Source organism: Phyllosticta citriasiana, assembly GCF_038021145.1.
Source record: "Phyllosticta citriasiana strain CBS 120426 chromosome Unknown IWZ02scaffold_4, whole genome shotgun sequence".
Classification (NCBI taxonomy): Eukaryota; Fungi; Ascomycota; class Dothideomycetes; order Botryosphaeriales; family Phyllostictaceae; genus Phyllosticta; species Phyllosticta citriasiana.
Genome location: NW_027117281.1, coordinates 215,937 through 241,810, shown reverse-complemented (window position 1 = coordinate 241,810; position 25,874 = coordinate 215,937). Strand labels below are relative to the sequence as shown.

The following is a 25,874-nucleotide window of genomic DNA, read 5'->3' as shown; positions in this document are numbered from 1 at the left end:
TCTAACGGCCACCGCAGCTGCAGCCGCAACCTTTGACTTGAAAGTTTCATTGTGCGCCAGCCAAAGAGGACCTAGCCTGATGGAGAAGTGGGAGGATAACAGCCCGGCTCCTCCCCAGTACCGTGCCATCCATCCCGCCCATCGTTGTGTTGTGCAACTGACGGGAGGTCGTCTCTCTCGCTTTAAGTCGGCGCTTTCCTGTCGCTCTCTGGCTTCTCTTTTCTCTTTGACTCCCTCGCTTCGACAGCTTCGCTCGTTGTGTCAATCAATCAATCAATCAATCGCTCAATTGCTCAATCACTCGCTCATTCTTTTGCTCCCCCGCCGCGTCAATAATCGCTTCGTGTTGGACCCGGCCCCCCAGCAGAACACGCTTCTGCTCCTGCTTCTCTTCCAGGCCGCGTCACCAGCGTCTCCCCAAGTTACTGGAGGTCCCTTGGTTGCCAATCTCTCGATTTCCTCCCCCCGCAAAACATGCGCTCGTCCTTTGCTGCCGGCGCCCTCGCCGCCGCTGGCTTGGCTGCTGTTGCCAATGCCATTGCTACCATTAAGACCAAGGGAAACAAGTTTTTCACCAGTGATGGCGATCAGTTTTTTCTCAAGGGTGAGTAATCGTCATGAGTGACATGGTCTGGTTGTTACTGACGCCAATTGTATTCTAGGCATTGCGTACCAATTGGTTCCTGAGGACCCGCTGCTCAATGCCACCCAGTGCAAGCTGGATGCCGAGTTGATGTCTGAGCTTGGAGCCAATTCCATCCGCGTTTACCACGTCGATGCCGACGGGGACCACAAGGACTGCATGACCACCTTTGCAGGCAATGGTCAGTCGGATCGCTGCATATCGGATTCGTGCCAATGCTAACACGCCGCAGGAATTTACCTCTGGGTCGACCTCGACACGTTCAACACGGCCATTGACCAAAACGCGCCGCACTGGAACCAATCGCAGCTCTCGGCGTTCGAGGCCGTCATGGACGAGTTCCAAACGTACGACAACACGGCGGGCTTCTTCGTCGGCAACGAGGTGCTGACGACGGGCAACGGGTCCGTGGCGGCGCCATACGTCAAGGCGGCCGCGCGCGACGTCAAGGCCTATCGCGAGAAGAAGGGCTACCGTAACATCCCCGTCGGCTACTCGGCCGCTGATATCTCCACCCTGCGCCCCATGCTGCAGAACTACATGGCGTGCAGCAGTAACGCGTCTGAGAACCTCGACTTCTTCTCGCTCAATGCGTACGAGTGGTGTGGCGATTCGAGTTATACGGTCAGCGGGTACCAGGAGCTGCAGAAGAATGCTAGCGCGTATAACATTCCCATTTTCTTCTCCGAGGTAAGGCTTCTCTCCATACACAAGCAAACAAGCAAACTAACACTCCCAACCAGACTGGCTGCAACACAGTCAGACCGCGCACCTTCGGCGACCAATCCGCCATCTTCTCCGCCCCCATGTCCAACACCTGGTCCGGCGCCATAATCTACGAATGGATCGAAGAAGCCAACAACTACGGCCTCGTATCCTACGGCCACAAAGTCGATCCCACGGCCTCGAGCGCCCCGCAAGACGGCTACCCCCGCTCAGGCACGCCCATCCCCGTCTCCCCCGACTTTTCCAACCTCAAGCGCCAGTGGGCCACGCTGACTCCCGATGGCGTCAAGATGAGCGACTATAACCCGTCCCTGTCTGCCCCCGAGTGTCCTGCGTTCACGAGTGAGGTGTGGGAGGTCAATGGCGCGGTGGCGTTGCCCAGTCTGGGCCAGACGTTCGATGCGGCGGATAGGTCGAGCATTACGGCTGGTGGGACGGGATCGCGGACTGGCTCGGCGGCTGCGGCGAGCACGACCAAAACGGGGGCGGCAGCGACTGCCGGTGGTGATGTGAGGAGGATGGGTGTGGGTCTTGCGGGGGTGATGGTCGGCGCTTTTGTGTATTTGTAGGGGCGTGGACGTGAGATTTGGACTGTCTGGCTAGCTGGCTGGCTGGACGTAACTGACTGGACCAGTGCGCTGGATTGTTCGAGTGCGGTGGGATGGTTGTGCGATGTGCGGTTGTTGTGTTTTTCCTAAAAGTTGTGTGCGATATTTCTTACGACGTCGACGTGTGTATCCATGTAAGTAAGTATGTACGCTAGCAAGTTGATAGTTTATCGTGTGTTGTGTTGGGTGCGGGTAGATACTTGTTCAGGGTCAGATTCAGATTCAGATTCAGATTCCGATGCCCCTCAGGGAGACACCTGGGTAGGTAGGGGTAAGTAGGTAGGCAGGCAGGTGTGGTTAGGTACATGTATGTATGCCTCGAGGATCCGAATTACCTCTTTTTCCCCATTTCTCCTGCTTCTTGCCACGACCGACGCATGACTGAATGAATGCATTCAGTAGTCTGTCCGCCGAGGTATTCGTACAACACCACCACCACCACCACTACTACTACTCCCACTGCCACCACTACCAATACTAAAGACAGACTATTGTCTGCTTGCAATAAGTAGGTACCACGCACGCAACATGACGACGGCACGCCATTTACATGTCCTGCTCGACTCGATTCCATTCCATTCGACTGCCTGCCATATCCAACAGTCACGCACGTCGTTCGGCTCTTTCTTTCCACCCGTCTATGGCGCCAGTTCGTTCCAACGCCTATCGTACATACATGCAACCCGAGCTCAGCTCAACGCAGCGAGTCACCCGGATGCTCAGACTGGATCGGGCCGTCGCCGTCAAAAGCGTCGGCCATGTCGTCGTCGTCGTCGTCGTCGTCATCGCTGCCGCCGTCGCTGCCGCCGTCGCCGTCTTCCAGGTCGCCGCCGAAGAGCTTGAATTTTTCGTCTTTCCATTCGCCTGTTAAGGGTGTTAGCAACTTTCCTTGCTTGATTTCAGACTGACGGGAGAAGAAAGGAAAGAAAAGACTTACGACCCCACTCGACGACAAAGCCCTCCTGGACCTCACATCCCTTGAGCACCGTGCGTTCGTCGCCGCGCGCCGGGCCGCCCTCGACGCGGCACCGCCGGCCCAGCACGCAGTCGGAGAGCTGGCAGTTGTCACCGACCTCGGCGCCGTCCATGAGCAGGCAGCGCTGCAGCCGCGCCCCCGTGCCTACCTTGCACCCGGCCCCGATGACGCTCTCCTTGACGTTGCACTTTTCGCCGATGCTGACGTTTTCGGCAATCAGGCTGTTCTCCGCCTCGACGCGGCACTTGAGCGGGATCGTTTCCGGGTGGGCGATTTTTGACGCGTGCGCGAATGGCGACGCCAGGTGCCGGTTGTTCCCGAATTCGTCGAGCGCGGGCAGCTTGGCGAGGCGGAGGGAGGTGGTGAGGAGAAGCGCCGCCGTGTCGACGCGTCGGATGAAGGGCGCTGTCGGTGTCTTGGGTTGGACGTAGGCCAGGATGCGCGGCACGTGGAGAGGCTCCTTGTATTCTGAAATGGCCGTCACTTCTACCGTCGGCCCTGACGCGTTCTGGACGCGAGAGGCGAGCGGAAGCGTTCCCGAAGAGTCGGTATCTTCGGGGTTGCTTGGGTCGGCGTGATGCGGTGTCTTTGACGTGCTGGATAAACTGGCAATGTCGACTTCTTCCGTCAAGACGCCGACCGCGGCTCCGCTCCCGGCAACGACGCTCTCCTCCAGACTGGCGGCGGGTGGGGGATGGAAGATTTCGCGGAGGCCCAGCTTCTCGCCCAGCCCGTGCTGCCATCCAGCTTTGGCCCACCATCCAAGAGCGTCCGACACGCTGTCAAATCTTTCATTCTTCTTAATCATGTCCAGAACCCAGTACGGGAAAAAATAGAGAAAGGCGTCACGGGTCGTGGTCATCATCTTGACGCGGCCGTGCCTGACCAGCAGCGAGTGACGAATGGGCAGGCCCTTGTTCTCGTCGACAATGTCATTCAACACGTCCTTGGGAATTGTGTAGACAAGATTGGACAAGTTCGGACGCAGCGAGCCCGTGTTTGACGGCACGACGGGCTTGCTGAGTGGCGTGGTGGCGACAAAATCCGTCTCTTCGCCTTTTACGGCATCCTCGCCCTTGGTCTGGAACCAGACGCCCAATCCTCCTCTTCTACCGCTCTTTTCGCCACCAATGCTGAGGGGCAGAGGTCGGTTGTTCTCCTTGCCGCCAGTGGCTCCCCCGAGTCCGCCCTCTTCAATCATCCATGACTCAACGAGGCGCTGGCCATTGAGCTCGCAGACCAAGTCGCATGGCAAAACGACGAAATCACCAGTAATGACCTCTTGAACTTCCTTTAGCCTGAAAATCTCGCCCGTGCCCGTCGTCTGGGTCAGGTCCTCGGGAGCAACAATGTCGGGCTTTGGCGAGGGAAGAGATGTGAGGTGTGGGTTTTGCGAGAGAGCTGCGTCGAGGGCTTCGACCGATTCCGGAGGCGTGACGAGTGATATGTCTGGCAGGTATCAATGTCAGAAATTCCAAGGACAACGCCGCGAAAACATACAGTCGCTACATACTTGTGATTCCCATGCGGTAGCACCATTCCAGCGGGTACCAGACCATGGGGCGGTTGGCGATGGGGACGAGCGCCTTGGGAAAGTCTTTTGGATTTGAAGTAAAGGTGTCGAGAGAGACTCCGGGACCACACAGGATCAGGGCCTGGAAGCCCGTGGTGGGCTGAGTTGCATGGGGCATGTTGATTCGTATTCCTCAAAGGTCGGGTTTGTGGTGAAGGAAAAGACCGCGACAGAGGCTGTGGGCCCAGTTTTCAAGTCTATCGCGGTCCTGGAGCGTAGGTCGTGTCGGCGCAAGGGCGGTGGTGGTGTTTGTGGAGTGGAAAAGTGCTGGAGCAGCTCTGACACATCCCGGCGACGTCTAGCCGATCGGCCTTGCGCACGGACCAAAACGGCCCGAGGCCCCAGGGCACCGAAGCTCTCCACCATTCGTGGTAAACACCCAGCCACCTCTTTCTCAACTGCCAACCCATCTTCTACGGCGCTGGACCAGCGGTAGCAATGACCAGCTGCCACCATGTCCTTTTCATACGACCGCTATGACCGCCGTCAACAGACCTCACGTCGCTCCACTTTCGGCTACTGGGTGCCTCTAATCGTGACCGTCACCATTGCGACAGCCGGCGTCGCTGCGTGGATCTGGAGCGAGCGCAGCGAAGGCGACGACGATGACGACCATGCAGACTGGGACGACCCGCGACCACAGGTCCAAGATGACTACTCGGAATCCGCCAGTTTGAGAGCAGCCGAGGACGAGGGCTTCGTGGCGCGCATGTCGGGCGCCATCCGTCGCACGCCCAGTCCGCAACAAGTCTTTGACAACGCTAGCAAGAAGCTAGCTGCGGGCGTGTCCGCCGCTGGCACAGCCTTTGGCGCAGCCCTGGCTTCAATCCGCGAGGAGGAGCGCAACGATTACGCAGACCATTCAAGATGGTCAGAAGAGGCTGCGCGCCAGGTCGAAGCGCAATCTTCAGAGAGCGCTGCCGCTGTTCGAACCCAAAAAGAGGCCTTTACTGAATCTTCGCGATTGCCCTCGGGTCCTGACAACAGGAAAAAGGTTGCAATTGTACTCTCTGCCGATGCTGCCGCTCACGAGGAAGAGCAAGGCGCATATCACGAGCAAGCAGTGCGTTTTATGTCCATCAACCATGGCCGATTCTGACAATGTCTAGTCCATCCTCTCTCATCTGCCCCAAATTGACCACTCCACCACCAATCTCCTCATTCTCATCTACGCACCGCACCTCAAGCCCGGCTCCAGCTCCAGTAACAAGGATCTTTCGCCGGGCAGCACAGGAAACCCAATGGCAGCCTCTCTCGGATCCTCCTACTCTGCCATCTCCGCCAGCTCTGCCGACCAGCCTCTGACGACGGTGGATCCACAGCCTCACGACGCCGGCGACTCGGACAGCAACAACGCCCTCTACAGCACCATCCACGCCGCCGCACGCCGCCTCGTCCCGCGCTCCACCAACATCCTCCCCTTCTCCTGCTCCACCGGCCACGTCCACATGCTCAAACATCTCGCCCCGCGCCTCGTCTACATGACGGAGGACCTGACGGGCCCGCGCGGCGAAAACGTCGTCGCGCTCAAGCCGCCCGGAAACAAGCACTGGGTGGGCCAGATCATGGTGGTTGTCGGCTCCCAGGGAGCTGGCACGGCTGGGCTGGTGGACACGGAGGATGACGAGGGAGACGACGGTGCGGGCGTCAAGGAGGCTCGGAGGTGGTGGCAGGAGAGCCACATGGTGGGCTTGGGCAAGGGCGTCGAGATTGTGGATGCTGATCGGCTGGTGGACGACTTTGAGAGAAGAGTGTGTGGCAAGGAGTGAGCGAGCTGCGCCTTATGATTTTTGGGCTTTTTGGCAGTGTTGATAAACTGCATTGTGCGTTGAGATGGTTGCTTCATATCTCCTCTTGGCGTCGTTGGTCCCTGTCTCGTCACTCCATTTTTCTCTTTCCATTTTTCCCCTCCTTGTCCGCACATTGCGTTGTCAAGCGCTTGATATCAGCGGAAATCAAAAGGCCGTTTGCGTTTCGAGCCACTCATCATCCTTCTCTTTTCTTTTCGGTACGAAAATATATCAAAGCAGGCGATGCTGACTGAGTTGACTGGGCGCGTCGACGCGTCCGATTTGTCCGCGTGCTCCATTCCACCCAAGCAAGGACCGAGAGTGTCGAGTGTGGATCTGGGTCCCGTCGTCTTGCCAGGGTAGCCAGCCGGTCACATTCTTGTGGCATACGTTGTCTTGACCTGCCCTATGCTGTTACGGACAACAGGATCTGCATCAGTCTAATCTCTATTAACGCATGCGTAGGGCGAAATTGGGGTATCCAGTGTCTCGTCTCGTCTCGTCTCAAGTATCTACTCTAGTGAACGAAGAAGCCTCTGCTGTCTCGACGCAGTGCGGCTCTTCTGTTGTTCTTCTACATCGCGTGCGTGCGTGTCTTGTGTTGTGTGTGTCCAGCACACCTCACCTTGGACCAATATTGGGTATCTCTACACCTCACTCACGGCCTTCCCACCCCATCCTCACTCCCATACCTACGCCCTCACACCCCCTACGCCCTCACCTCCCCTCGGCCCCAACATCCTCCACAACCCTCACACCCTCCTTCTCCTTCTTCTCACCGTCTCCCAACGAGTCTCCGCCCGGTTGCTTCGCCGCCGCGGCTTCGACGGCCGCCGTCTCCAACCCCGCCGCCATGCCCGGCGGCAAATGCATCAACACCCTCTCACCCGTGAACAACATGTCGATCTGCTCGAGCGAGAGGTTCTTGGTCTCGGGATAGAAAAAGTAGATTAGTGGCGCGAAGGCGAGATTGAAGATGGCGAAGTAGAGGTACGTGCGCCATTGGATGCTGCTGATGCTGACGGGGACGACTTCGACGACGAGGAAGGTGAAGATCTGTAGGGTGTGTTAGTGGAGATTGGGGGGGGGAGAAGGAGGAGAAACGGACCCAATTTGAGGCTGTTGCAAGACTGGCGGCTTTGGTGCGGATGGCGAGGGGTGCGTATTCGGCGGGGAGTAACCACGGGATAGCGAGCAAGCCGATGGCAAAGAAGAAATTAAACGCTAGACACCCAATCAGTCAGCTCACAATCCAACAACACCCTACTGTTCATTCTCCAACTCACCAAAAAGCATAACAGCAGCAACAATCCCGGCGGCCTTGGAGCCATCGGCGACGGTGCCGGCCAGCACGGCCATGCAGGCGGCCTGCCCGAAGACGGCGAACAGCATCAGCGGCCGCCGCCCGATGCGGTCGAGCAGCCACACGACGGGGAAGGTCGACAGGAAGTAGGCGATGCCGTTGAAGCCGGCGAGGAGGAGCGCCGTGTTTTTGGACATGCCGATGCTGGTTTCGAAGATGACGGCCGCGTAGTATGTTATGAGGTTGACGCCTGATTTGATGGTGGAGTTAGAGTCAGGGGGTTTGTGGTAGGGGGAGTTGGGGAGCGGAGAGCAGCCGGGGGGCCTACCGGATAGCTGTTGGATGAATTGGCCGCCGATGCCGACTAGATTTGTGAGCTGGCTTTGCTATGACGTGGAGTAGGACGTTTTGACTTACGAAGCACACGATATCTGAACCTCTGCGGCCCATTCTTGAAGAGTGCTTTGAACGTGGTGCCGCCGGCAATCTCCTTCTCCTCGTACAGAGCGTGCTGGATGACCTCGACCTCTGCTCGGATGGTTTGCGGGTTGGCTTTGGGCTGGAGGGCCTCGAGCACGCGCAGTGCTTCTTCCTCGTGGCCGTGATTGAGCAGCCAACGTGGCGATTCGGGGAGGAAGATGATCATTCCCAGTGTTAGGAGAGCAAAGAGGATCTGGAAAGCGATGGGGAACCGGAATTGAGACTCGTTGTCGACGAAGCTGAAGCCTGGGAGGAATTAGGAGCTGGTCATTGTGGATCAGGGGAAAACTTGCCGTAGTCGACCCAGTATGCAATTGCTACTCCGGCAATGTTCAGGACAAACTGAGTACATTTGATCAGCCAAAGAATTGTCACCGTCCGTTGAGAGCTCACCTCGATTGCAAGCCCCTTACCACGTTTGTGGGCCTTCATCAGCTCGGCGTGCCAGACGGCTACCCAGACACGTCAGTGTGCAAACTTCGAATTTTTCCAGGGTGTAAACTCACGAATCGCAGAAGTGTTGATTCCGTTACCGAGACCACCGACCTAGATGTCAGAGTCAGCTCCTGTTTGAATCTGACTGGCCACGAGAACATACGATTCGTCCCACAATCAGCTGCGGGATTCCATAGGCAGAGCACTGAATGACTGCTCCAACGGTAAGGACAGTGCAGCCAATCATGATGGATCTACGACGTCCCAACTTCTCACCCGCGCAAAAGGCAAAGATGGCGCCGAAGAAGCATCCTATTTCGTAAATGGCCACGACGGTGCCCTGCAGGCTGGAGCTTCCGGGGTTCTTGACCGTGTCGATTTCGGGAAAACGAGAGGTAAAGGCCGAGCCCGTGAGCAGACCAGACATGACACCCTGATCATACCCTGGTCACATTAGCATGGACCATGGGTGAGAAGTCGAGGGAATCGCCATACCAAAGAGCAAAAAGCAAAACCCAGCACACAAGGTGATGGCATGATCGAGTGCCTAGTCCAACATTAGTAATTTTCGGGTAAGACGACGGAAGGGCTCACGTTTCCCGTCAACATCTTGTCGACAATCAACTCTCAGGGGCTATGCAGAGGAAGAAGTCAAGGCAATTGAGAATCCATGGCCAGTGATGTTGCGTGGGCTCATAATATATAGAAGAGGCCAATGATTTCCTAGTTGGACGTGGCTAGTAGCATGCAAGGAAGCGGTACCCTGACTTGCGTCACTCCAGAATTCTCTCCGCAGTCGGGACATCGGGGTTGTGGGGTGCGTGTGGGCCGGCATGCGGCGACGGACTTGATTGCGTGAAGTTGGCCGGGCTTGGTAGTCCGAATCCCACACGACATGCGGCCAATGACGGCGTTCTCAATGCCGTGCCACTGGAAGAATTGCCCAGTCTCTTGAAATCATCCAGCGTTTCTTCAAAACACTTCTCCCTCAAGACAGCGGCAGAGGTAGCAAGAGGCCAGCCAAAGCCTGGGGACGCGGGGGAGACGCGTGCGACGTCAGGCATTCGACCATGAGGTGACACGGTGCCACACATGGACAGCAGTCGACAGGCGCACCGACTTTCCTACAATGTAGTAACCCGGGGCGCTTAACGCTGCCGTTTGTGATCACGGCCACCAATGCACCTGGGGAAGGGATCGTGATGCAAAGGGGATTTCCTGACGCCAGGCGTGCGGACCTCATAAAGACGACATCGCCTTGATCTCGTCCTAGATCGAGACAGCACCGAATTGGAGCCCTGAACTTGATCGGAATCTCCTTTCGTACCCAGCCAGTTCAGCCAGTCCATCGCGCGGATGGATGAATTCTCCTTTGACGGTCCAACCGCGGCGGGTTGATAAGAGATAGCTTCGGGACGTCGAAAAAGAGAAAGCCGGGCTGAGGTGCCATCACCCACGCAGCGGGGGCGGGGATGGGGACGGGGATGGGGACGGGGACAGCGACGCGGCTCCACCGCCGCCATTAGCCATGGCCTGGATCTTTTGCACCTCAGTCCGAAAATGTCAAAATGCGTTCCTCCCCTGACCACCAGCCCGCCTCGCCCGTCCTCTCCTCTCTCCGTGTAGATTCCTCTGAGCCCCATCCGAGTCCTGCCGTTCCCGCCCAGTCGCCGTCGTCGCTGGCAAACGCCCCGGACTCCGGCTTGAAGAAGAGGAAAAGAGGGAGGCATGGATGTCTCAATTGTAGGCGGAAGCGAAAGAAGTGTACGTGAAATTGGTGCCTTTTAAGCTTCGTCCTGGCTGACGACCTCACAGGCGACGAGGTCAAGCCAAAATGCACCCGCTGTACAAAACACGGCGACGCGTGCGAGTGGGATAACCGCATCATCTTCCGGCACAGTGGCTTGAACCGCGAACACCAGTCCGTGACGAAATTGGGAGACCAGCCTACGCTACCCGTGGGTGACTTGACTGTACGACCTGGCCCTGCTTTCGTCTGCATGTGGCTCATCATTGTCATCATCAGATCATAAACGTCACACCTTCCGTTTCACACACATGCCGCGGCGACGAGCCATCTCCCCAAAACACCTGGAAGAGCCATGAAGCCAGAGCCGATTCTTGGCCGCCGTACCCGCCGAGGGCGGGAGACGGACCATCTCAAACCCACGCCCGGCTCACGAGTCCGCAGTTCCCACCACCACCAGCTCTGCCAGACGCTCAACGCTTGTCATATCTTTCGCCAAGCACAAACGAGACGCCACCGTCCTCGGTACGAATGAAGAGACAGGCCAGCGACATCAACACGATTTTAAATGGGGAAAATCGCCAATTGCCTCGTCCAGAGCGCATGCCACCAACAAATCCTTTCAGCACTGGCAATTCACTATACACAACACCTCTGCCTACCCCCGTGTCCATACCGCCCGAGGACGCCCATCAGCCAACCATTGACTTTGTTTTTACCGGAGTGTCCCTGTCCGCAGGGGAGCTTGCTGCTCTCGACTTTCTCACTTCACAGCCTCAGTCTGCCCTCCATGACCACCCGTCGCCCTCGGATCAGGACCGGACCTGGATGTCCCCCGACGTGAGCCAAGAAGCGTCGTCGGCCTTTTCTGAGCAAGTCATGGTCGAGTCTCCAAATGGATTGTATTACCCCAGCTCGGCGTACCGAGACCTGCAGCAGGACCTTCACACCCACATTGTCGAGACTGCTCGCAATAGCGGGCTGACGAGACATGCCACACCCGAGGCTGGTGCCGAAACTCACATGGACCATGTGCGCGCGCCAGCACATGCAGAAACAGTTTCCGGTGCCACTGACAGACTCGAGTCATTCGCAAGACATCCACGCGCAACTGGACTGACAGATCAGCGCGAGATTGAGCTTTGGCAGAATTACCTCAACGAGATTGCGCCGTGGCTGGACAAGTTTGACAACCAGCGACACTTTCAATTCACCATTCCCATCCTGGCCAAAACGTGCACTCATCTCAGATATTCGGCTCTGGCCTTGTCTGCCCGACAACAAGAACGAAAGAATCCCTCGAGGCCTTATACGGAAAGTCTGGGACTATATCAAGAAGCCATCAGGAACTTGGTACCAGAGCTTGAGACGATGAGCACCGCCGTGGTCGCTTCAAGCGTCCTGCTCTGCGTGTTGGAAATGATTATTGTCTCGCCCAAAGATTGGGGAAGACATCTCGATGGTTGTGCAATCCTACTTCAAGCTGCCAACATTACTGGTGTGTCAGGGGGCGTGAATCAAGCGCTCTTCTGGTGCTTTGCCCGAATGGACGTTTGGTCTGGCTACCTTAGCGACTGCTGCACCAAGGTCCCGATGGATCGATGGCTGTCGTCCAACGTGCCCATGTCGACCGCGGTCAACGTCTTCAAAAACGAGTGCAAAGGTTTCGATGCGTACGCCAATTATGCAGTGTTTCTCTCAGCATCAGTCGTCAACGTCATCAACGGACGTGGTGACATTTTCACAAACCCCGAAAAGCGCGCCGAGTACATTGCTCGCTGGAAGGCGTTGTTCGAGCTTGTGGAGGACTGGTTCTCCAGTCGACCTTTCGGTAAGGCTGCATCCATCTTGTATGACGGCTTGTCCTGACTTTTCAAGAAATGGTACCCCTCCTCTCGTATCCCGCAGTTTTCAATGACTACGAATTTCCATTCCCAAAAGTCTTGTACGGCAACGCTCCTGCCACAAATGGCAACCAGCTATATCATTTCTGTGCCATTCGACTGTTGCAGGAGAAACCCAAAGAAATTCGCCTAGGGAAAAAGACGGGCAAGAGCATCATTTGGCATGCGAGGCAAATTTGTGGAATTGCCGCCAGCAACTCTCATCATGGCGCGTGGGTGCGTATCGCAAGCCCCGAAAGCAACGCTCGACAACTAACGTAGCTTCAGATCAACGGAATCCAGCCGTTATATGTAGCGGGGAAGCTGATGAGCCACCCTAGCGAGCACAGAGCCATCCTCAAAATACTCAGGCGCATCGAAGACGAGAGCGGTTGGGCGACCAAGTGGAGAGCTGACGAACTGCAAGAACACTGGGGAGCGGAGATATAATCACGAGATAAAAAGTTTGGTTCCTGCAGACGAGCGCACGTCTGTGTGCAGTAGACTTTAAGTGCGGAGTCCAATACGAACGCCACCGCCGTCTCTCCCACGAGCGACCAAGAAAAAGGGATTGTGGTTGACATGGCCAGACCAGGCTTTCGGCATCAACATTCACGGTGCTTTTCGAATCTTCTTCAGCCCTGCGTCTCTGATGTTGACCCTGGCGATGCCAAATGCCTGCAAGTCTCAGATGAAATCCGCATAGGGCGCAGGGGCACTAATGCAAGACATACGCCGAGCCAAAGCCTAACCGGAACTCTTTCAAGCGCAAGCTCATGCCCCAAATCTTACCGCTTTAGTGCGCCCGCCGCCGCGAACGAGCTCCCACTTCTGCAGAGTCCAAGCGGCAAATATGTTGGCTAATCCATTTGCTCTGATGCTTTAGGTCATGAGCCGAGGTCTGTCGTAAAATTACTGCGACGCCTAGCCATTGAACATATTTCGCCTGCCGAAATTTAGCAACAATTTGAACCTTATACCGACGTCCGGCTTCCATTCTCCCCGCCGATGCCGGGCTTCCGTGTGTTTAACCTCTCTGGAGTCCCGATCATAAACGTAACGGATTCTTTTCTTGCTGCTACCATAATCTTCTACGGTGCCTTCCTTCCATATTAGTTTCCACAACGCTGCTCACACCCAGTCTCGCGCGTCGCTTACCCCGAAAGCTCTCGAGAGGCTCAATCGATCACTACCGGATCTCGTCGGACGTATCCGCTGAGTCCGCCTCGAGCCGAGTCAAACTAAGCCACCTCCACCTCTTCCATGAAGAAGCCTTGGCCTGTTGCCGTTACAAGCAAGACGTTTCGTTTCGTTTCGCCCGTGAAGAATCTAGTCTACAGTCGCTGTTCTTCCTTGTTGCTGCTGCTCGTAGCTACCATCTCAACGAACCCACTCTTTCACGGTCAACGCTCCTTACAGCCGTTATGCGCTCAGAGCCGCTCTTTTTTTTCCTAGTCCTCTCCCTCATAGTTACCCTTGCAACTGCCCTCACCCCTCCACGCCTTCGCGTTTCCAAGCAAAAAGCGCGTCGCGCAGCTCCCCCTCAAACATCTCGCGACGATGCAAAGCATGGCGTGCATCTCAACGAAAAGACGGAGCGTTTTAGAGTCGACGGGTCTGCCTTTCCCAATGTCACCGTTGGTTTCCCGGAGAGCTATGCCGGGCTGCTTCCCATTGACAAAGAGGGCAGTCCAGAGCTTTTCTTTTGGTACGTTCCAAGTGAAAACCCGGCGGCGACGGACGAGATTGTCATCTGGTTGAGTGTGAGTTTGCAAAGTCGTCGAGGGCTCAAAAGCCAGCTGTTTGACAAGAGGTCTAGGGCGGTCCGGGATGCTCTTCGCTGGCTGGCTGTAAGTTTTTTGATCTCATTGCTTGATGCGCGGAATGCCCCAGAAGTTTGCTCATTTGAGAAGAGATGTTTCCGGACTTTGTTGAGAGACATGGCGAGATAAGCTTGTACACTCGGAGTTTTCTCCCGTCCTTGATTCACTCGCTGACTTCTTCTCAGTCTTCCGTGAGAACGGCCCCGTCACTTGGGTACCGGGAACTTACCTGCCTGTCAAGAACAGCTGGGCTTGGACGAATTTGTCCAACATCGTCTGGTAAAGTCTTCTGCTCGGTATTCGTGAAAAGCATCTCACGTTTCACAGGATAGATCAGCCACTAGGCACTGGATACTCGGCCAGCAAGCCCACAGCCAAAGACGAGGTCGAATTGTCAAAGCAGTTTGCCGGATTCTGGAAAAACTTCATCGACACATTCTCCCTGCACGGCCGCAAGGTTTACCTTACGGGAGAGAGCTAGTACGTCTGTAGAACCCGAAAAGGAAAAGCGACTGACAAAAACAGTGCCGGTTACTACATCTCATATATATCCGACCTTTTTATTGAGAAAAACAACACCCAATACTACAACGTGAGCGGCATCGCGCTCTACGACCCGGCAATCGGCTTCCCCACGGTCGACGAGCAAGTGTCGACACTCACATTCATCGACCACAACAAGGCGTCGGTCCCCCTCAACGAAACCTACATGCAGCACTTGCGCGAAAAGTCGGCGAGCTGCGGCTTCGACGAATACATGGAATACGCATTGCAATTCCCACCCATAGGACCGCTGAAAGGACCCAAAGGCATGCTCGAAAACGGCACCGTAACCCCGGACTGCGACCTCTCGAACGAAGCCATCAACGCCTCGGCCCTGCTCCTCCCATGCTTCAACGCCTACATCGTCGGACAGCCCTGCCCCCTCCTCTGGGACGTAATGGGGTTCCCGTACATCGACTTCTACCTGCCCGAAGGCTACGACAATCCGTACTTCAACGACAGCAGAGTGAAAGAGCTGCTGCACGTGCCGGTCGAAACGTCATGGAGCATCTGCGCCATCGACCCCGTCTTCGCAACCGACGACGGCAACGACCGCTCGCCGCCCCCCGCGGTGGCGGGCGGCCCCCTCGCCCGCGTCGCCGAGCACACGGGCAACGTCATCGTCGCGCACGGCGCCCTCGACATGGTCATCCAGCTCAACGGCACGCTCATGACGCTGAACCAGCTCGAATGGGGCGGCGGCCGCGGCTTCTCCGAGCCCCCCACGAACCCCTTTTACGTGCCGTACCACGTCGACGCGAGCCAGGCCAGCTGGGCCGGCGCGGGCGTGTTTGGCTCGTGGACTGCGGATCGCGGTATTACGTACGTGGGCGTGTCGTTGGGGGGCCATTTGTTGCCGCAGTATACGCCGTCTGCGGCGTTTCGCACGCTTGAATTGTTGTTGGGCCGCGTGGCTAATTTGAGTGATACGGCGCCTTTTACGACGCCCGAGCAGAAGCATGTTAAGCAGCCTGATGTTCCGCTCGGCAGGGGCACGACTGTAGCGCAGGCGCAAAAGGTCATCCCTGGGTTGGGGTATGGGTCGTGAGTGAGTGAGTGGTGGATTGATGGATGGATGGAAGGATGGGTGTGCGGGACCGGGTGGCGGTGATGATCTATTTCACAGATTCCGTTGTATTTGTGTGAGAGCGAGGAATATATGATTGATTAGTCCCGGACAAGCAAGTAACCGACTAAACGGTCCAACATGTGCTGATGTTCAATTATGAAATCGCCATCATCTCAAACATGAAGAAGCTGTAGACGCTGAAAAGCTGAAACTCTAGAGCGGCACTGAGCTCTGGACTCATGCTTCGCGTTCCATGTTCTGACACATGAGAATATTTGTTTCTCCAGGAGCGGCGTCTTGTAGAAGGCATGGCGACAAGCTGAAGAGCAACGAGTTGTAGGACGCCCGACGGTAGCCTAGAAGACGGGAGAGCATTTTCTGGCAGGACAGATAGCGGCTTCTGATAAGATTGCGAGCGGTACCGTGCAGGATGACCAGCGGACCCATGCAGAACTGCAAGCGAAAAGTCGAAGGATGAAGAGATGCGAGAAAAAGAGTGACGAGCGACGAGCAGAGGCGCTGGGACAAAGACCCCCAGGGCACTAGAAGCTGTAGAGTCGAAACAGAAGCGACGACAAGAATAGTATCTAGGAGTGAAAGATGGCAGGCGGAGGGCTTAGAACATGGAAGGTCGAGAAGCTGAGATTGAAAAGCGACGAGTGAGAGTTTGGAGAGAGGCGAACAAGAAGGCCGTCTAGAATGGAAATGCTGTTAAGCCAGTTGCGGGGAAATCCTGGTTCAAGAGTTCAAGCTGGTGGCATCTGAAGGTGGAATTCAAGGAAGTGCTGTTCCAAGACAGAGTCCTAGGCTGGGTGACGATGAACATTTCGACCGACGCCTTTTAGCTGAATGTCAAGAAACTCATTTGGCTGAAACCCGATTCACCGCATCCTTCCAGGAAAATCAGCACACCTTTGGTCCAACTAAAGTATCTGGCATGCGAAGAGTCCCAAGAAGATGGGAATACCAATTGGTCAATTTTGGGGAAATTGAGGGGCTGCAAACCGAATTGCGACATCCTTGCAGATAATAAACAAAGCTCTGCCTCGAATGAATGTGCATGACAAGCGAAAAGAGTTCAGAGGAGAGAATCACAATTTAGCTAAACGTCAAGAAATCCAAACGACTCAAATCTGATTCGCGGCATCTTGCGAGAAAATCAACAAGGCGCTGGTACAAACGGATGTGCCTGGGACGCGAAGACTGATCAGGCGAGGCAAATGTCGTCTAGCTAGCTGTCGAAGAAATATCTACAATTGGTGACAGAAAGAAGTATCACCACATGAAAGCACTCCGCTTGGGACTTTGGAAAGGCACTTGCGTGTGCATATTCTGCCAAGGGCATATATGCAATTAGGCCCCTATTGCAAAATTTCATGGCGCCGATCTCGTAAGGGGCATCTTCATGCGGAAAAGTCACTGCTGACGGAAGTCATCTAGCTCAAAACCATGGCTTCGTCTAGGGGAATGAATGTTGAGATGTTCAGTCGGAACCATAGACACATAGATGATCTATCCGCGTGTACGAATGCTCCCAGTCTGCGCTCTACTGCGCGGTGTTGTGTGCCACGACTTTTGTCACCAAGCCTCGTTCCCAAGAAAAAACATATAAACAAAGAGAGAGCACAAAGCTTTCACCTAGAAACGCCACGACGCCTCGCTATGCAAAAATAGACTAACTCGATTGCGTAGGGAAAGCAGCACAATGGAATCTTATCAACAACAGACTAGACTCGCAATCAAAGAAATGACAAAAGAAGATGGTTCTAGACCTACCGCCGTATATTCTTCGCGATCCGTCTGTTCTATTCCACAAAAAGCCCGGCGTCTGAGTCTGAGTCATCGAAGAAAGGAGGGTATAGGACGCTGTTGTTGTTGTTGTTGCTGCTGGCAGTCGTAGGAATGGACTGCTGCTGGTGCTGCTGCTGCTGCTGCGGTGGAGGCGGCGGCGGCGTGTAAGCGGTCGATTGGCCGAAGAAGTCCATCTCGGATGGATAGATGGGAGCAGAGGAGACGGCGTGCTGCTGCTGCTGCTGCTGCTGCTGCTGCTGCTGAGGCTGTGCCGTCATGAGCGGAGGAGACACAACAGCAACATTGGTAACAGCGGACGCAGTGCCGGGCAGCGCAGCAGGGGCGGCATAGGCAGACGACGAGCTCGACACCTTGCGGCGGCGGGTGCGGCGCCTCTCAGCGACATCATCGTCACTCTCGTCCTCACTATCAACCCGATCATTGTTGTGCTTCTTGCGCTTGCGCTGGACAGGCTGACGCGCGGGCTTGCGCTCGGCCAGCTTCGCCTGCGCAAACAAGTCGAGATCGCCGAGGTTGTGCTGGATCTGGGAGAACTTTTGCACGCGCGCCGCCAGCGCGTGCTTGGACGACGTCGCACGGTTGGCCTCCTTGTCGCGGATCATGTGGTAGCTGAGGGTGCCGTGGTACCAGCCGTCGCCGCGGTGCTGCGGGTAAGGCTGGTAGTCGTCGAGGAACTTGACTAGGTGGGCGCCGGTGGCCGCGTCGATTTGCTGGCGCCGGCACGAGTCGATGAAGCGTTCGGCAATGGCGCCGGATCGCTCGCCCGCGAGCGACGCGTTGAATTTGGATTTGGGCTCGCTTTGGAATTGCCGCTGGTCCGCCATGACCTCGACGTTGTTGAGGCGGCAGATGTCGGGCAGGTCCATGAACTTTTCGAAGCAGTACAGGTGGAAGTAGGCCGTCATCTTGTATGGGTCCACGCGCTGCCCGTACTTGAACGACTTCTCGTCGACACCGACACGGTAGTGGCCTGCGATCATGGTGCCGTCATTTCCAAGCACGTGTCTGATGGGACAGTTGGCGAAACGGCAGCGGTTCAGCGTGCTGGTTGGGTAGCGTCTGGCCGAGTCAGCCGCACACTTTTGAATCCAGAGACGCAGTTTGCAGTCGGCGCTGATTGGATGGTCGTAGATGAATTGTTTAATCTGCTCCACAGAGTAGGTTGGCATGCTCAGCTCGCCTTGGGGCGAATACATGAATTGAAAGGACTTGCTTTGCCACGGGCCCTGTGGATGCGGTAAGCTTTCGTACATTTTCTCAGGGTCATATGTATTGATTTTGCCCGATCTCTTGGTCAAGCCCATTGTCGTCTTGTTGATGCGGACCCACGAGTGCTTCAAGTCGTGCTCGGGCTTTTCAAGTCCGTACTCAGCCGTATTGATCGGAGCAGCAAACTCGGGGCTGTCGAGGCGGGGACGCGTTTGACGGGACTGATTCGCCTGGATCCTGGAAGGGGATGCAGTCACCAAGCTCACATTGGCTGAGCCGTTTGCAGCCGGAGCAGTCAAGGTAGTAGTCTGGTGGGTCTGAAGATTTGGTTCATCAGTAATAAAAGTCAGCATTGGGTCCAAGATGTTGCCGGGGCCGGACTCTTCCACAGTCGAGGGGTTCGAAGCAATGTATTGATTCGTATATGGTACAGCTGCTTGTGCTGGCCAATTTAGCTGTTGAGGGTTGTCAGACGGCAAGGCAAAAAGGTCGTTTGAGGGATTGGCAGCAGCGAGACTTTGAAAAAAGTCCTGACTATTGCTCAACTCCGTGTAGCCATGAGCGTCAAGAGTAGTTTGTAAATCCAGATGGTTTTCAGATTGCGGATTGTACTGGCCAGAATAGTCTCCGGAAGGAAGAGAGACCAAATCATTAGAGATGACGGTCTGCGCGTGGACTTGGGTGTCAAAGGTTGTGTCGAATGTGGGAAAGTTGAAATCAGCAGGCCAGTCGCTGAGAAGGTCGTCCAGGTTGACATCGAAGGACGCTGAAGACTCGTTTTGTCGATACTCTTGGGCCATGTCTGCTGTGGATTATGTATGATTTGGATGAGTAATCACCAGGACTGAGGCGTTGATCAACAACGCTGTAAAGAATGGACGTGTTGATCAACAACCACAGGAGATGACAGGGTTTGCAAAGGAGTGAAAGTTTCTTGATCAAGAGCAGAAATCAACATCGACGTTATACAGTTTCTTATAGAATGGCCATTGAGCGTTGCTGAACAACACATGGCGTGTGGCTTGAAGAAAGAGATTCTATTATTGTAGCAAAGGCGAAAACGCCATGCTGGGTAACAAAGCAGATTGAGAGGGCCTTTGGTGATGAACATGGTTCAAGCACAAAGGGCAGCCCGACCTGGGGGTCTAAAAGCGTGGCCATGGCCAAGGGCTTGCGCCACGCCTCGAATGAACAAAGTCAAGGGTTGCATGGCTCCAGGTCGAAGAACCGTTCGCAAGCCGCAAAGATGGCATTCAGGTGCAGGGCCTGAGTTACAGTTAGCCTACTGAACAGCTGAGCTGTGTAGAGGTAATTGTCAAAGGAACAAGACGGATCAGAAGGTCTCCAAGCAGTGCTTCCACACGATGTTTCAGAACAGGTCTGTGAATTTTTGCTGGATCTCATCATGTTGGGTCGGGGAATGAGCGAAAGAGTTGACTTACACAAATGGTGGACAGCTGCTTTGTCCTGTCATGTCAGTAAGTCATATCCGGACTCGTATGTCATACAAGCGAATGATAGACGCAGACATGCAGCCTCGCCATGAGAGGTGCGAATGCCTGGTTGTCCGCATTCGAAGTCCTGGTGTCGAGGTTGAAAGTGAGCATAGGGCGACGCGAAGTTTTATACGAAGCGAGTGTCGGATCGGAAAAACCACAAGGCCATGCCGCTAACCAAAGGAGGTTGCTGGTCGCTGTAAGACACAGTCTCCAGTTTCTTTCTGCATCACCTTTTCAACCTCATCGACTGCAGCTGGAACACGGGTGAACCTTGGAAAGAGCCACAGGCCGTCCAAGGTCTAGGATTTTGGACTTTAGCCTCTTCCTAAAAACACCGCAGTCATGGTGAAGAAATTACCCTTTGGAGAGCATTTTAACTGCAATACGCCCATGCTCCATGCTAAGGTATTTTCTCGAATAGACGCCAGTGACGAGAACATTGTGTGCGCGACGAGCCCGCATCAATTTCCGAGAACTTACAGTGCGAGACTGATTTTAACGAGCCCAATCTCCTGGCAAAGACTCAGCCATTTTTCTGTCGAGAAGCCCAACCTCCACCAATTGACTTATTCATCCGTGTCCATGAAAATGTCCGACTTCAACATTTCTTGCGTGTCCGCGTCTCCATTAGGCTCTGGGGATGGACGAGGCGGATGGAAAACCCTGCATTGGTCAGTCTAGCTCGAGCAAGGTGGTTTTGGTTTCCAGTACAGGTGCTGCACGAAATACTCAATCAACTATGACCAAGTCAGCAACGTGCTACATGTCAACATTAGAGACGCTCACCTTATGCGGACACTTTTGCTTTAGAAGCGACAGAGGGTGCTTCGTGCGTCGGTTCTTGGAGCCATCTGTCCATGACACATAACAGTAGCGTTCCAGGGTGCCCGTCTTTGCGTTTGGCTCCTGGATAATGGTGTCAATGGACGCGATTTGTGTTTCCCAGCTTCCTGGAGGTAGGGCATCCGACTCCTTCTCTCTGGTCGGCAGGACAGCTTCTTCCTTGGATGAGGCTCCGGCGTCCTGGCCTCTGCCACTCTTCCTGCGATCCTTTGTTTCTTTTCCAGCCGGCGTGCTCTGGGCGCTCTGGGCACTCTGATCAAGTTTGCGCTTTTTTGTGCCGGGTCCAGGGTTGGTACCCTTTTCGGCCTGCTTCCGTTCCTTCTTGGGGATGTACTTGGGCTCGACGCCGCCGCACTTTTTCTTCCAGTATTCTTTCAGCTCCTCAATGGGTTCATCTCCATCCATCAAGTTCTCCCTGGGTTCCCATGTCCTGTCTTCGAACTTGGGGTATCCGGCCCACACGATCTCGTACTTGACACAGCGCTTGGACATTGTTAGCTTGCGCGTTGAATGCGAATCGCTGGTATGGTAAGCTTGCCTCCGAGTCTTCGAAAATGTGACTCATGACTTTCTCGACAGTATACCTGACGGACGCGTTAGCATGTAGTATAAGATCAATTCTGCAGGTTTTGCGACGCGTACTCTATCTCATCCTCATCTTCATTGTCCTCATCGTCCTCAGATTCGGCGTTGGCCGGCTGCTTCTTTTTCGTCCTCTTGTCGACCTCCTTGTATGGGATTTCAGTTTCGGAAGCCGAGGCCTCGTCTTCGGAGAGAGCGGCTACGGGCGCGAGATTAGCTCAAGCAGTTGGACGCGCTTCGGTAGCAGACTTACGCGGCATTCTGGAAGCGACGCGCAGGTGTGGGACGGAATTGAGAGTGTCGCTGCTGAGGATGGAGGTAGAGATGAGCTCGAGAGCTCTAAGCGTGAGAGCAGCTTGCGTTGAGGGTTGCGGAAAGCTTGTCGCGGTGGAGTCGGGTGGTGGTGTGGATTGCGCGCGCCCGCCTTCGCCCGCCGCGTCCGGCAAAACCCCGGTTCCGGGCGATGTCATCGCGGGCGCAACTAGGTGGGCGGGTGGACTGCACGTCTCCCGCCAGATTTTCCATTTGTTCCGCAACAACCCCCAGTCAACCCCTTACCCTCTCTCTGTCCGAGCGCTCATACGCATTGCGACACCTTCTCGACGCGTCTGAAGCTCCGGACACTACTATTCTTTGGTTAATTGTCTCGGGCGACTCACGGCAACATGGCGATGCGTATGTAAACTTGAGCTCCCCCATGCACACCGCCAACCCCTGCAACAGAGCTTGCAAACTTTCAAGAACCGCTCCAACTGACTGATTTGATAATGTAGAGCTTGACATGTCCAACGGTAAACGCGGCTCAACCCTTCTCGCAAGGGCGCTTCTATTCTCGACGGTAGCTAATGCCTGCATACAGCCCAGGTGATGAAGGACGAGACTGGGAGGCCGTTCATCATTGTCAGAGAGTATGTGCCACCCGCGCAGGCGACATTTCAGCTTGGAGCAAACGGTGACAAAAATAAAGCCAGGGCAAGAAAAAGAGACAACACGGCACGGACGCGGTCAAGTCGCACATTCTTGCAGCCAGGACAGTTGCAAACATTGTCAAGACTTCATTGGTAGGATCCTACATGCGTCGGATCGGAATGGACCTACTAATCCGAGAATAGGGCCCTCGAGGCTTGGACAAGATTCTGATTTCCCCTGACGGAGACATTACGGTCACCAACGATGGCGCTACCATCTTGTCGCAGGTACGGACAACTACAGCTAGGGACGAGCAGTTCTGATGGATAATGCAGATGGAAATCACCAACCACGTCGCAAAACTCTTGGTCGAACTCTCCAAATCCCAGGATGACGAAATAGGAGACGGCACGACTGGCGTCGTTGTCCTCGCCGGTGCGCTGCTCGAGCAAGCCTTGGATCTGATTGACAAGGGAATCCACCCCATCAGGATAGCAGACGGCTACGATGCCGCCTGTGAGGTTGCCGTGGGCGAGCTCGACAAGATTAGCGACGAAATCTCCTTTTCCCGCGACAACACCGAGAACCTCTTCAAGGTGGCCAAGACGAGCTTGGGCAGCAAGATTGTGTCCAAGGCCCACGACAAGTTTGCCCAAATGGCCGTCGATGCTGTCCTCTCCGTTGCCGACTTGGAGCGCAAGGATGTGGATTTCGAACTCATCAAGGTCGACACCAAGGTTGGCGGTGCGCTGGAAGACTCGGCCCTTGTCAAGGGCGTCGTCATCGACAAGGACTTTTCGCATCCGCAGATGCCCTCAGAGGTCCGGGACGCAAAGATTGCGATCCTCACGTGCGCCTTTGAGCCCCCCAAGCCCAAGACCAAGCATAAGTTGGACATTACCAACGTCGAGGAGTTCAAGCGCCTGCAAAAGTACGAGTCGGAAAAGTTCACGGAGATGATTGAGAGCATCAAGGCTACGGGCGCCAACCTTGCCATTTGCCAGTGGGGTTTCGACGACGAGGCCAACCACATGCTTCTCACCAACAACCTGCCTGCCGTCAGATGGGTCGGCGGTCCCGAGATTGAGCTCATTGCTATTGCCACCAACGGCCGGATAGTCCCGCGGTTCGAGGACTTGAGCGCCGACAAGCTTGGCACTGCCGGTGTTGTGAGGGAGATGACCTTTGGCACAACAAGAGACAAGATGCTTGTGATTGAGGAGTGCGCCAACACGAGAGCAGTCACGGCTTTCTTGAGAGGAAGCAACAAGATGGTAAGACGCGCAAAGCTCGGTCGGGACTCAATGCTGACGAGGCCCAGATTATTGATGAGGCCAAGCGGTCCCTTCACGACGCCCTGTGCGTCGTTCGCAACCTTGTCAGGGACAACCGCGTTGTGTACGGCGGTGGTGCAGCCGAAATCGCTTGCTCTTTGGCCGTCGAAGATGCAGCAGTCAAGGTAGGATGCCTTTCAACTCGTATCAACTGTCGCATCTGACCTCGAGACAGAGCCCTGGCCTTGAGCAGTACGCCATGCGCGCCTTCGCCGACGCGCTCGACTCTGTCCCGATGGCCCTCGCAGAGAACTCTGGCCTGAGCCCAATCGAAACCCTTGCGTCCATCAAGTCTAGACAGGTCAAGGAGACGAACTCCCGGTTAGGTGTTGACTGCATGCAGTCTGGCAGCAACGGTAAGCAATCCTGCGCTTCCGCTTTGCGCCACTCAGATATACCCATTTCTGCCTTTTGTTCCTTGCTTGTACTCGCTTGCGCTCCCTGCTACTGCATTCTGCAGCCACTGCTGCCAGCTCTTTTGCGGCTGCATGGGGCTTGCAGCATGGCGCCCCGACATTACACACCGTGGGCACACAGAGTCTAGGCCCGCGTTGTACATGCAGCGGCTCGCACCTTCTTTCGACACCGCCAACTTTTTGCAAATTTTGTCACTTTACACAGACTCGAATTTGCAAGGCTGACGATTTGAATGCAGACATGCGCGAGCACTTTGTCATTGACCCCCTGATTTCCAAGAGACAGCAGCTCCTGCTCGCTACGCAGCTGTGCCGCATGGTCCTCAAGGTACGTCAGCTTTTTTCCAGTCACATGTGGTTTTCTCAAAATTCCCCGCCTGTCGTTGCGCGATGCTCTGCACCATCATCATTGTCATCATCAGCCTGCAGGCGACCAGCCACGGCGGAAGATCCGACGTCCAACGTCCCGTTCCGTCGCCCACGCGACGGTCACACAACATGCACACCTTCCCCCTGTTGTCAATCAGCATCCCCTCCGCTGCAGCCACGCCGAAGCCCCGAATCTTCCATCACGCGCAAGCATTCGCTCGCTGCAAAGCCCTGCTTTTCTCCTTGCCTTGCTCCGCATAACCTTCCCTCGCCTCGAGCTCCCTCCCTGTCGTTTTTGTCGTTCCTCACTCCTTGACAAGGGCGATTCCCGAATGCCGTTGAACAACCCCCGCAAACGGTCATTCAGGTCGCGCCCGGAAACCAGCATCCTCGCGTCCCCACCGGTCTGCTGGTGGTGGCGCCAGGGGCCTGGGGTAGACTTCCCATTCGCAGAAGAGATTTTTGATGACGAAACGCCGCCTCACCGCTCCTTTTCTTTCATTTGTTTTTGTTTACTTCCTGCTTGGTGGAAACGAGGCTAACACTCTGCCTGCTATAGGTCAACAACGTCATCATCGCCGGTTCGGACGAGAATGAATTCTAGGCCCCTGTAGGCACGGCCAGCCAGCCAGCCAGCCAGCCAGCCAGCTAGCGTACACGCATCGCATGCAGCAATCAGGGGGGAATGGAGGGGTGGAAGTGGACATGATTTGGCTGGCTTTCTTTCGTCGTGATCTCTTTTTTGGCATCACACACACACATGAGAATAACAGGAGGGCTGGCTGGCTGGCTGTAAATGCAGGCGCCGATCAGCAAAAAAGAATGTGACAGTACCTGGCATGAACAAGCAAAAACGTGGATGGCCCGTTACCTATGGAGACATGGCTGATGGCTGCTGCTGTGGGAGTTGAGTGGTGAGGGGTGAGCTGGCTGGAAATGGAGATGGATTTGTCTACAGTGCATACATACATGGCGATTGGGTAGGGAGAAGGTGGTCAAACAAGATAACAACAGTCGAAGCCACATACATGCATGCCATGAAGAGCGATTGATTGATTGATTGATTGAGTACACATACATCCAAACAAGCGTAGAGGAAAATTGCAAATGGGTGCGTGTACAGTACAGCAGACTGGAGTCCGGTGTGAGTGTATCTGGCTTCTGTTTCTAGTACTCTTGACCACCCACACACACACGTCTTGACTTGACCGGCCGGTGTGTGGATGCGTTGCATAAGTGCTTGTACTACAGCAGGCAGGCAGGCAGGCAGGTGGATGTGGATGTGGATGTGGAGATTGGGGT

At 55.3% G+C, this 25,874-nt stretch overlaps 9 protein-coding genes across 9 annotated transcripts; 5 read left to right on the top strand and 4 right to left on the bottom strand.

The window, feature by feature from the left end:
* Nucleotides 1-262: 262 nt before the first annotated feature.
* On the top strand, nt 263-2,033 carry IWZ02DRAFT_198618 (Glucanosyltransferase-domain-containing protein). The gene is made up of 4 exons (XM_066762527.1): nt 263-604; nt 663-824; nt 876-1,333; nt 1,387-2,033. The coding sequence occupies exons 1-4, from the start codon at nt 475-477 to the stop codon at nt 1,936-1,938; spliced, it is 1,302 nt and encodes a 433-aa protein (XP_066624288.1). The 5' UTR covers nt 263-474; the 3' UTR covers nt 1,939-2,033.
* Nucleotides 2,034-2,671: 638 nt separating this feature from the next.
* On the bottom strand, nt 2,672-4,783 carry IWZ02DRAFT_416068 (eukaryotic translation initiation factor-like protein subunit eIF2B-gamma; the record flags this gene model as incomplete). The annotated part of the gene is made up of 3 exons (XM_066765781.1): nt 4,467-4,783; nt 2,915-4,402; nt 2,672-2,841 (listed from the first exon to the last, which is right to left on the bottom strand). The coding sequence occupies exons 1-3, from the start codon at nt 4,642-4,644 to the stop codon at nt 2,672-2,674; spliced, it is 1,836 nt and encodes a 611-aa protein (XP_066624287.1). The 5' UTR covers nt 4,645-4,783.
* A 197-nt stretch (nt 4,784-4,980) lies between these two features.
* On the top strand, nt 4,981-6,295 carry IWZ02DRAFT_374835 (uncharacterized protein; the record flags this gene model as incomplete). Its single annotated transcript, XM_066764785.1, has 2 exons — nt 4,981-5,589; nt 5,636-6,295. The coding sequence occupies 2 exons, from the start codon at nt 4,981-4,983 to the stop codon at nt 6,293-6,295; spliced, it is 1,269 nt and encodes a 422-aa protein (XP_066624286.1).
* Nucleotides 6,296-6,741: 446 nt separating this feature from the next.
* IWZ02DRAFT_198597 (MFS transporter) lies at nt 6,742-9,225 on the bottom strand. The gene is made up of 10 exons (XM_066762526.1): nt 9,129-9,225; nt 9,030-9,081; nt 8,698-8,978; nt 8,606-8,645; nt 8,493-8,551; nt 8,393-8,441; nt 8,037-8,345; nt 7,603-7,983; nt 7,425-7,540; nt 6,742-7,372 (listed from the first exon to the last, which is right to left on the bottom strand). Exons 1-10 carry the CDS (start codon nt 9,141-9,143, stop codon nt 7,034-7,036), a joined length of 1,641 nt encoding a protein of 546 aa, XP_066624285.1. The 5' UTR covers nt 9,144-9,225; the 3' UTR covers nt 6,742-7,033.
* Nucleotides 9,226-10,015: 790 nt separating this feature from the next.
* On the top strand, nt 10,016-13,101 carry IWZ02DRAFT_198533 (Zn(II)2Cys6 transcription factor). The gene is made up of 5 exons (XM_066762525.1): nt 10,016-10,298; nt 10,350-10,507; nt 10,561-12,112; nt 12,160-12,401; nt 12,453-13,101. Exons 1-5 carry the CDS (start codon nt 10,103-10,105, stop codon nt 12,612-12,614), a joined length of 2,310 nt encoding a protein of 769 aa, XP_066624284.1. The 5' UTR covers nt 10,016-10,102; the 3' UTR covers nt 12,615-13,101.
* A 487-nt stretch (nt 13,102-13,588) lies between these two features.
* Nucleotides 13,589-15,578, top strand: IWZ02DRAFT_374749 (serine-type carboxypeptidase; the record flags this gene model as incomplete). The annotated part of the gene is made up of 5 exons (XM_066764779.1): nt 13,589-13,927; nt 13,984-14,014; nt 14,173-14,266; nt 14,315-14,467; nt 14,513-15,578. The coding sequence occupies 5 exons, from the start codon at nt 13,589-13,591 to the stop codon at nt 15,576-15,578; spliced, it is 1,683 nt and encodes a 560-aa protein (XP_066624283.1).
* A 1,760-nt stretch (nt 15,579-17,338) lies between these two features.
* On the bottom strand, nt 17,339-19,556 carry IWZ02DRAFT_515451 (uncharacterized protein). The gene has a single exon (XM_066770650.1). The coding sequence runs from the start codon at nt 19,418-19,420 to the stop codon at nt 17,405-17,407; it is 2,016 nt and encodes a 671-aa protein (XP_066624282.1). The 5' UTR covers nt 19,421-19,556; the 3' UTR covers nt 17,339-17,404.
* A 1,240-nt stretch (nt 19,557-20,796) lies between these two features.
* On the bottom strand, nt 20,797-22,014 carry IWZ02DRAFT_431297 (uncharacterized protein; the record flags this gene model as incomplete). Its single annotated transcript, XM_066766153.1, has 4 exons — nt 20,797-20,856; nt 20,906-21,482; nt 21,605-21,743; nt 21,798-22,014. 4 exons carry the CDS (start codon nt 22,012-22,014, stop codon nt 20,797-20,799), a joined length of 993 nt encoding a protein of 330 aa, XP_066624281.1.
* On the top strand, nt 21,926-25,217 carry IWZ02DRAFT_416056 (TCP-1/cpn60 chaperonin family-domain-containing protein). The gene is made up of 10 exons (XM_066765780.1): nt 21,926-22,219; nt 22,318-22,335; nt 22,404-22,452; nt 22,512-22,605; nt 22,657-22,740; nt 22,789-23,727; nt 23,775-23,912; nt 23,963-24,143; nt 24,443-24,531; nt 24,626-25,217. The coding sequence occupies exons 1-10, from the start codon at nt 22,210-22,212 to the stop codon at nt 25,112-25,114; spliced, it is 2,091 nt and encodes a 696-aa protein (XP_066624280.1). The 5' UTR covers nt 21,926-22,209; the 3' UTR covers nt 25,115-25,217.
* The last annotated feature ends 657 nt before the right edge of the window (nt 25,218-25,874 follow it).

Coding starts and splice junctions, on each gene's coding strand:
- IWZ02DRAFT_198618 (XM_066762527.1), top strand. CDS start 475: ATGCGCTCGTCCTTTGCTGCCGGCGCCCTCGCCGCCGCTGGCTTGGCT. Junction 605..662: donor CGATCAGTTTTTTCTCAAGG/GTGAGTAATCGT, acceptor ATTGTATTCTAG/GCATTGCGTACCAATTGGTT. Junction 1,334..1,386: donor TTCCCATTTTCTTCTCCGAG/GTAAGGCTTCTC, acceptor ACTCCCAACCAG/ACTGGCTGCAACACAGTCAG.
- IWZ02DRAFT_198597 (XM_066762526.1), bottom strand. Junction 8,979..9,029: donor GTTTTGCTTTTTGCTCTTTG/GTATGGCGATTC, acceptor TAATGTGACCAG/GGTATGATCAGGGTGTCATG. Junction 8,346..8,392: donor TGCATACTGGGTCGACTACG/GCAAGTTTTCCC, acceptor AATTCCTCCCAG/GCTTCAGCTTCGTCGACAAC.
- IWZ02DRAFT_198533 (XM_066762525.1), top strand. CDS start 10,103: ATGCGTTCCTCCCCTGACCACCAGCCCGCCTCGCCCGTCCTCTCCTCT. Junction 12,113..12,159: donor GTTCTCCAGTCGACCTTTCG/GTAAGGCTGCAT, acceptor TGACTTTTCAAG/AAATGGTACCCCTCCTCTCG. Junction 12,402..12,452: donor ACTCTCATCATGGCGCGTGG/GTGCGTATCGCA, acceptor ACGTAGCTTCAG/ATCAACGGAATCCAGCCGTT.
- IWZ02DRAFT_515451 (XM_066770650.1), bottom strand. CDS start 19,420: ATGGCCCAAGAGTATCGACAAAACGAGTCTTCAGCGTCCTTCGATGTC.
- IWZ02DRAFT_416056 (XM_066765780.1), top strand. Junction 23,728..23,774: donor TGAGAGGAAGCAACAAGATG/GTAAGACGCGCA, acceptor GACGAGGCCCAG/ATTATTGATGAGGCCAAGCG. Junction 24,144..24,442: donor CATGCAGTCTGGCAGCAACG/GTAAGCAATCCT, acceptor ATTTGAATGCAG/ACATGCGCGAGCACTTTGTC.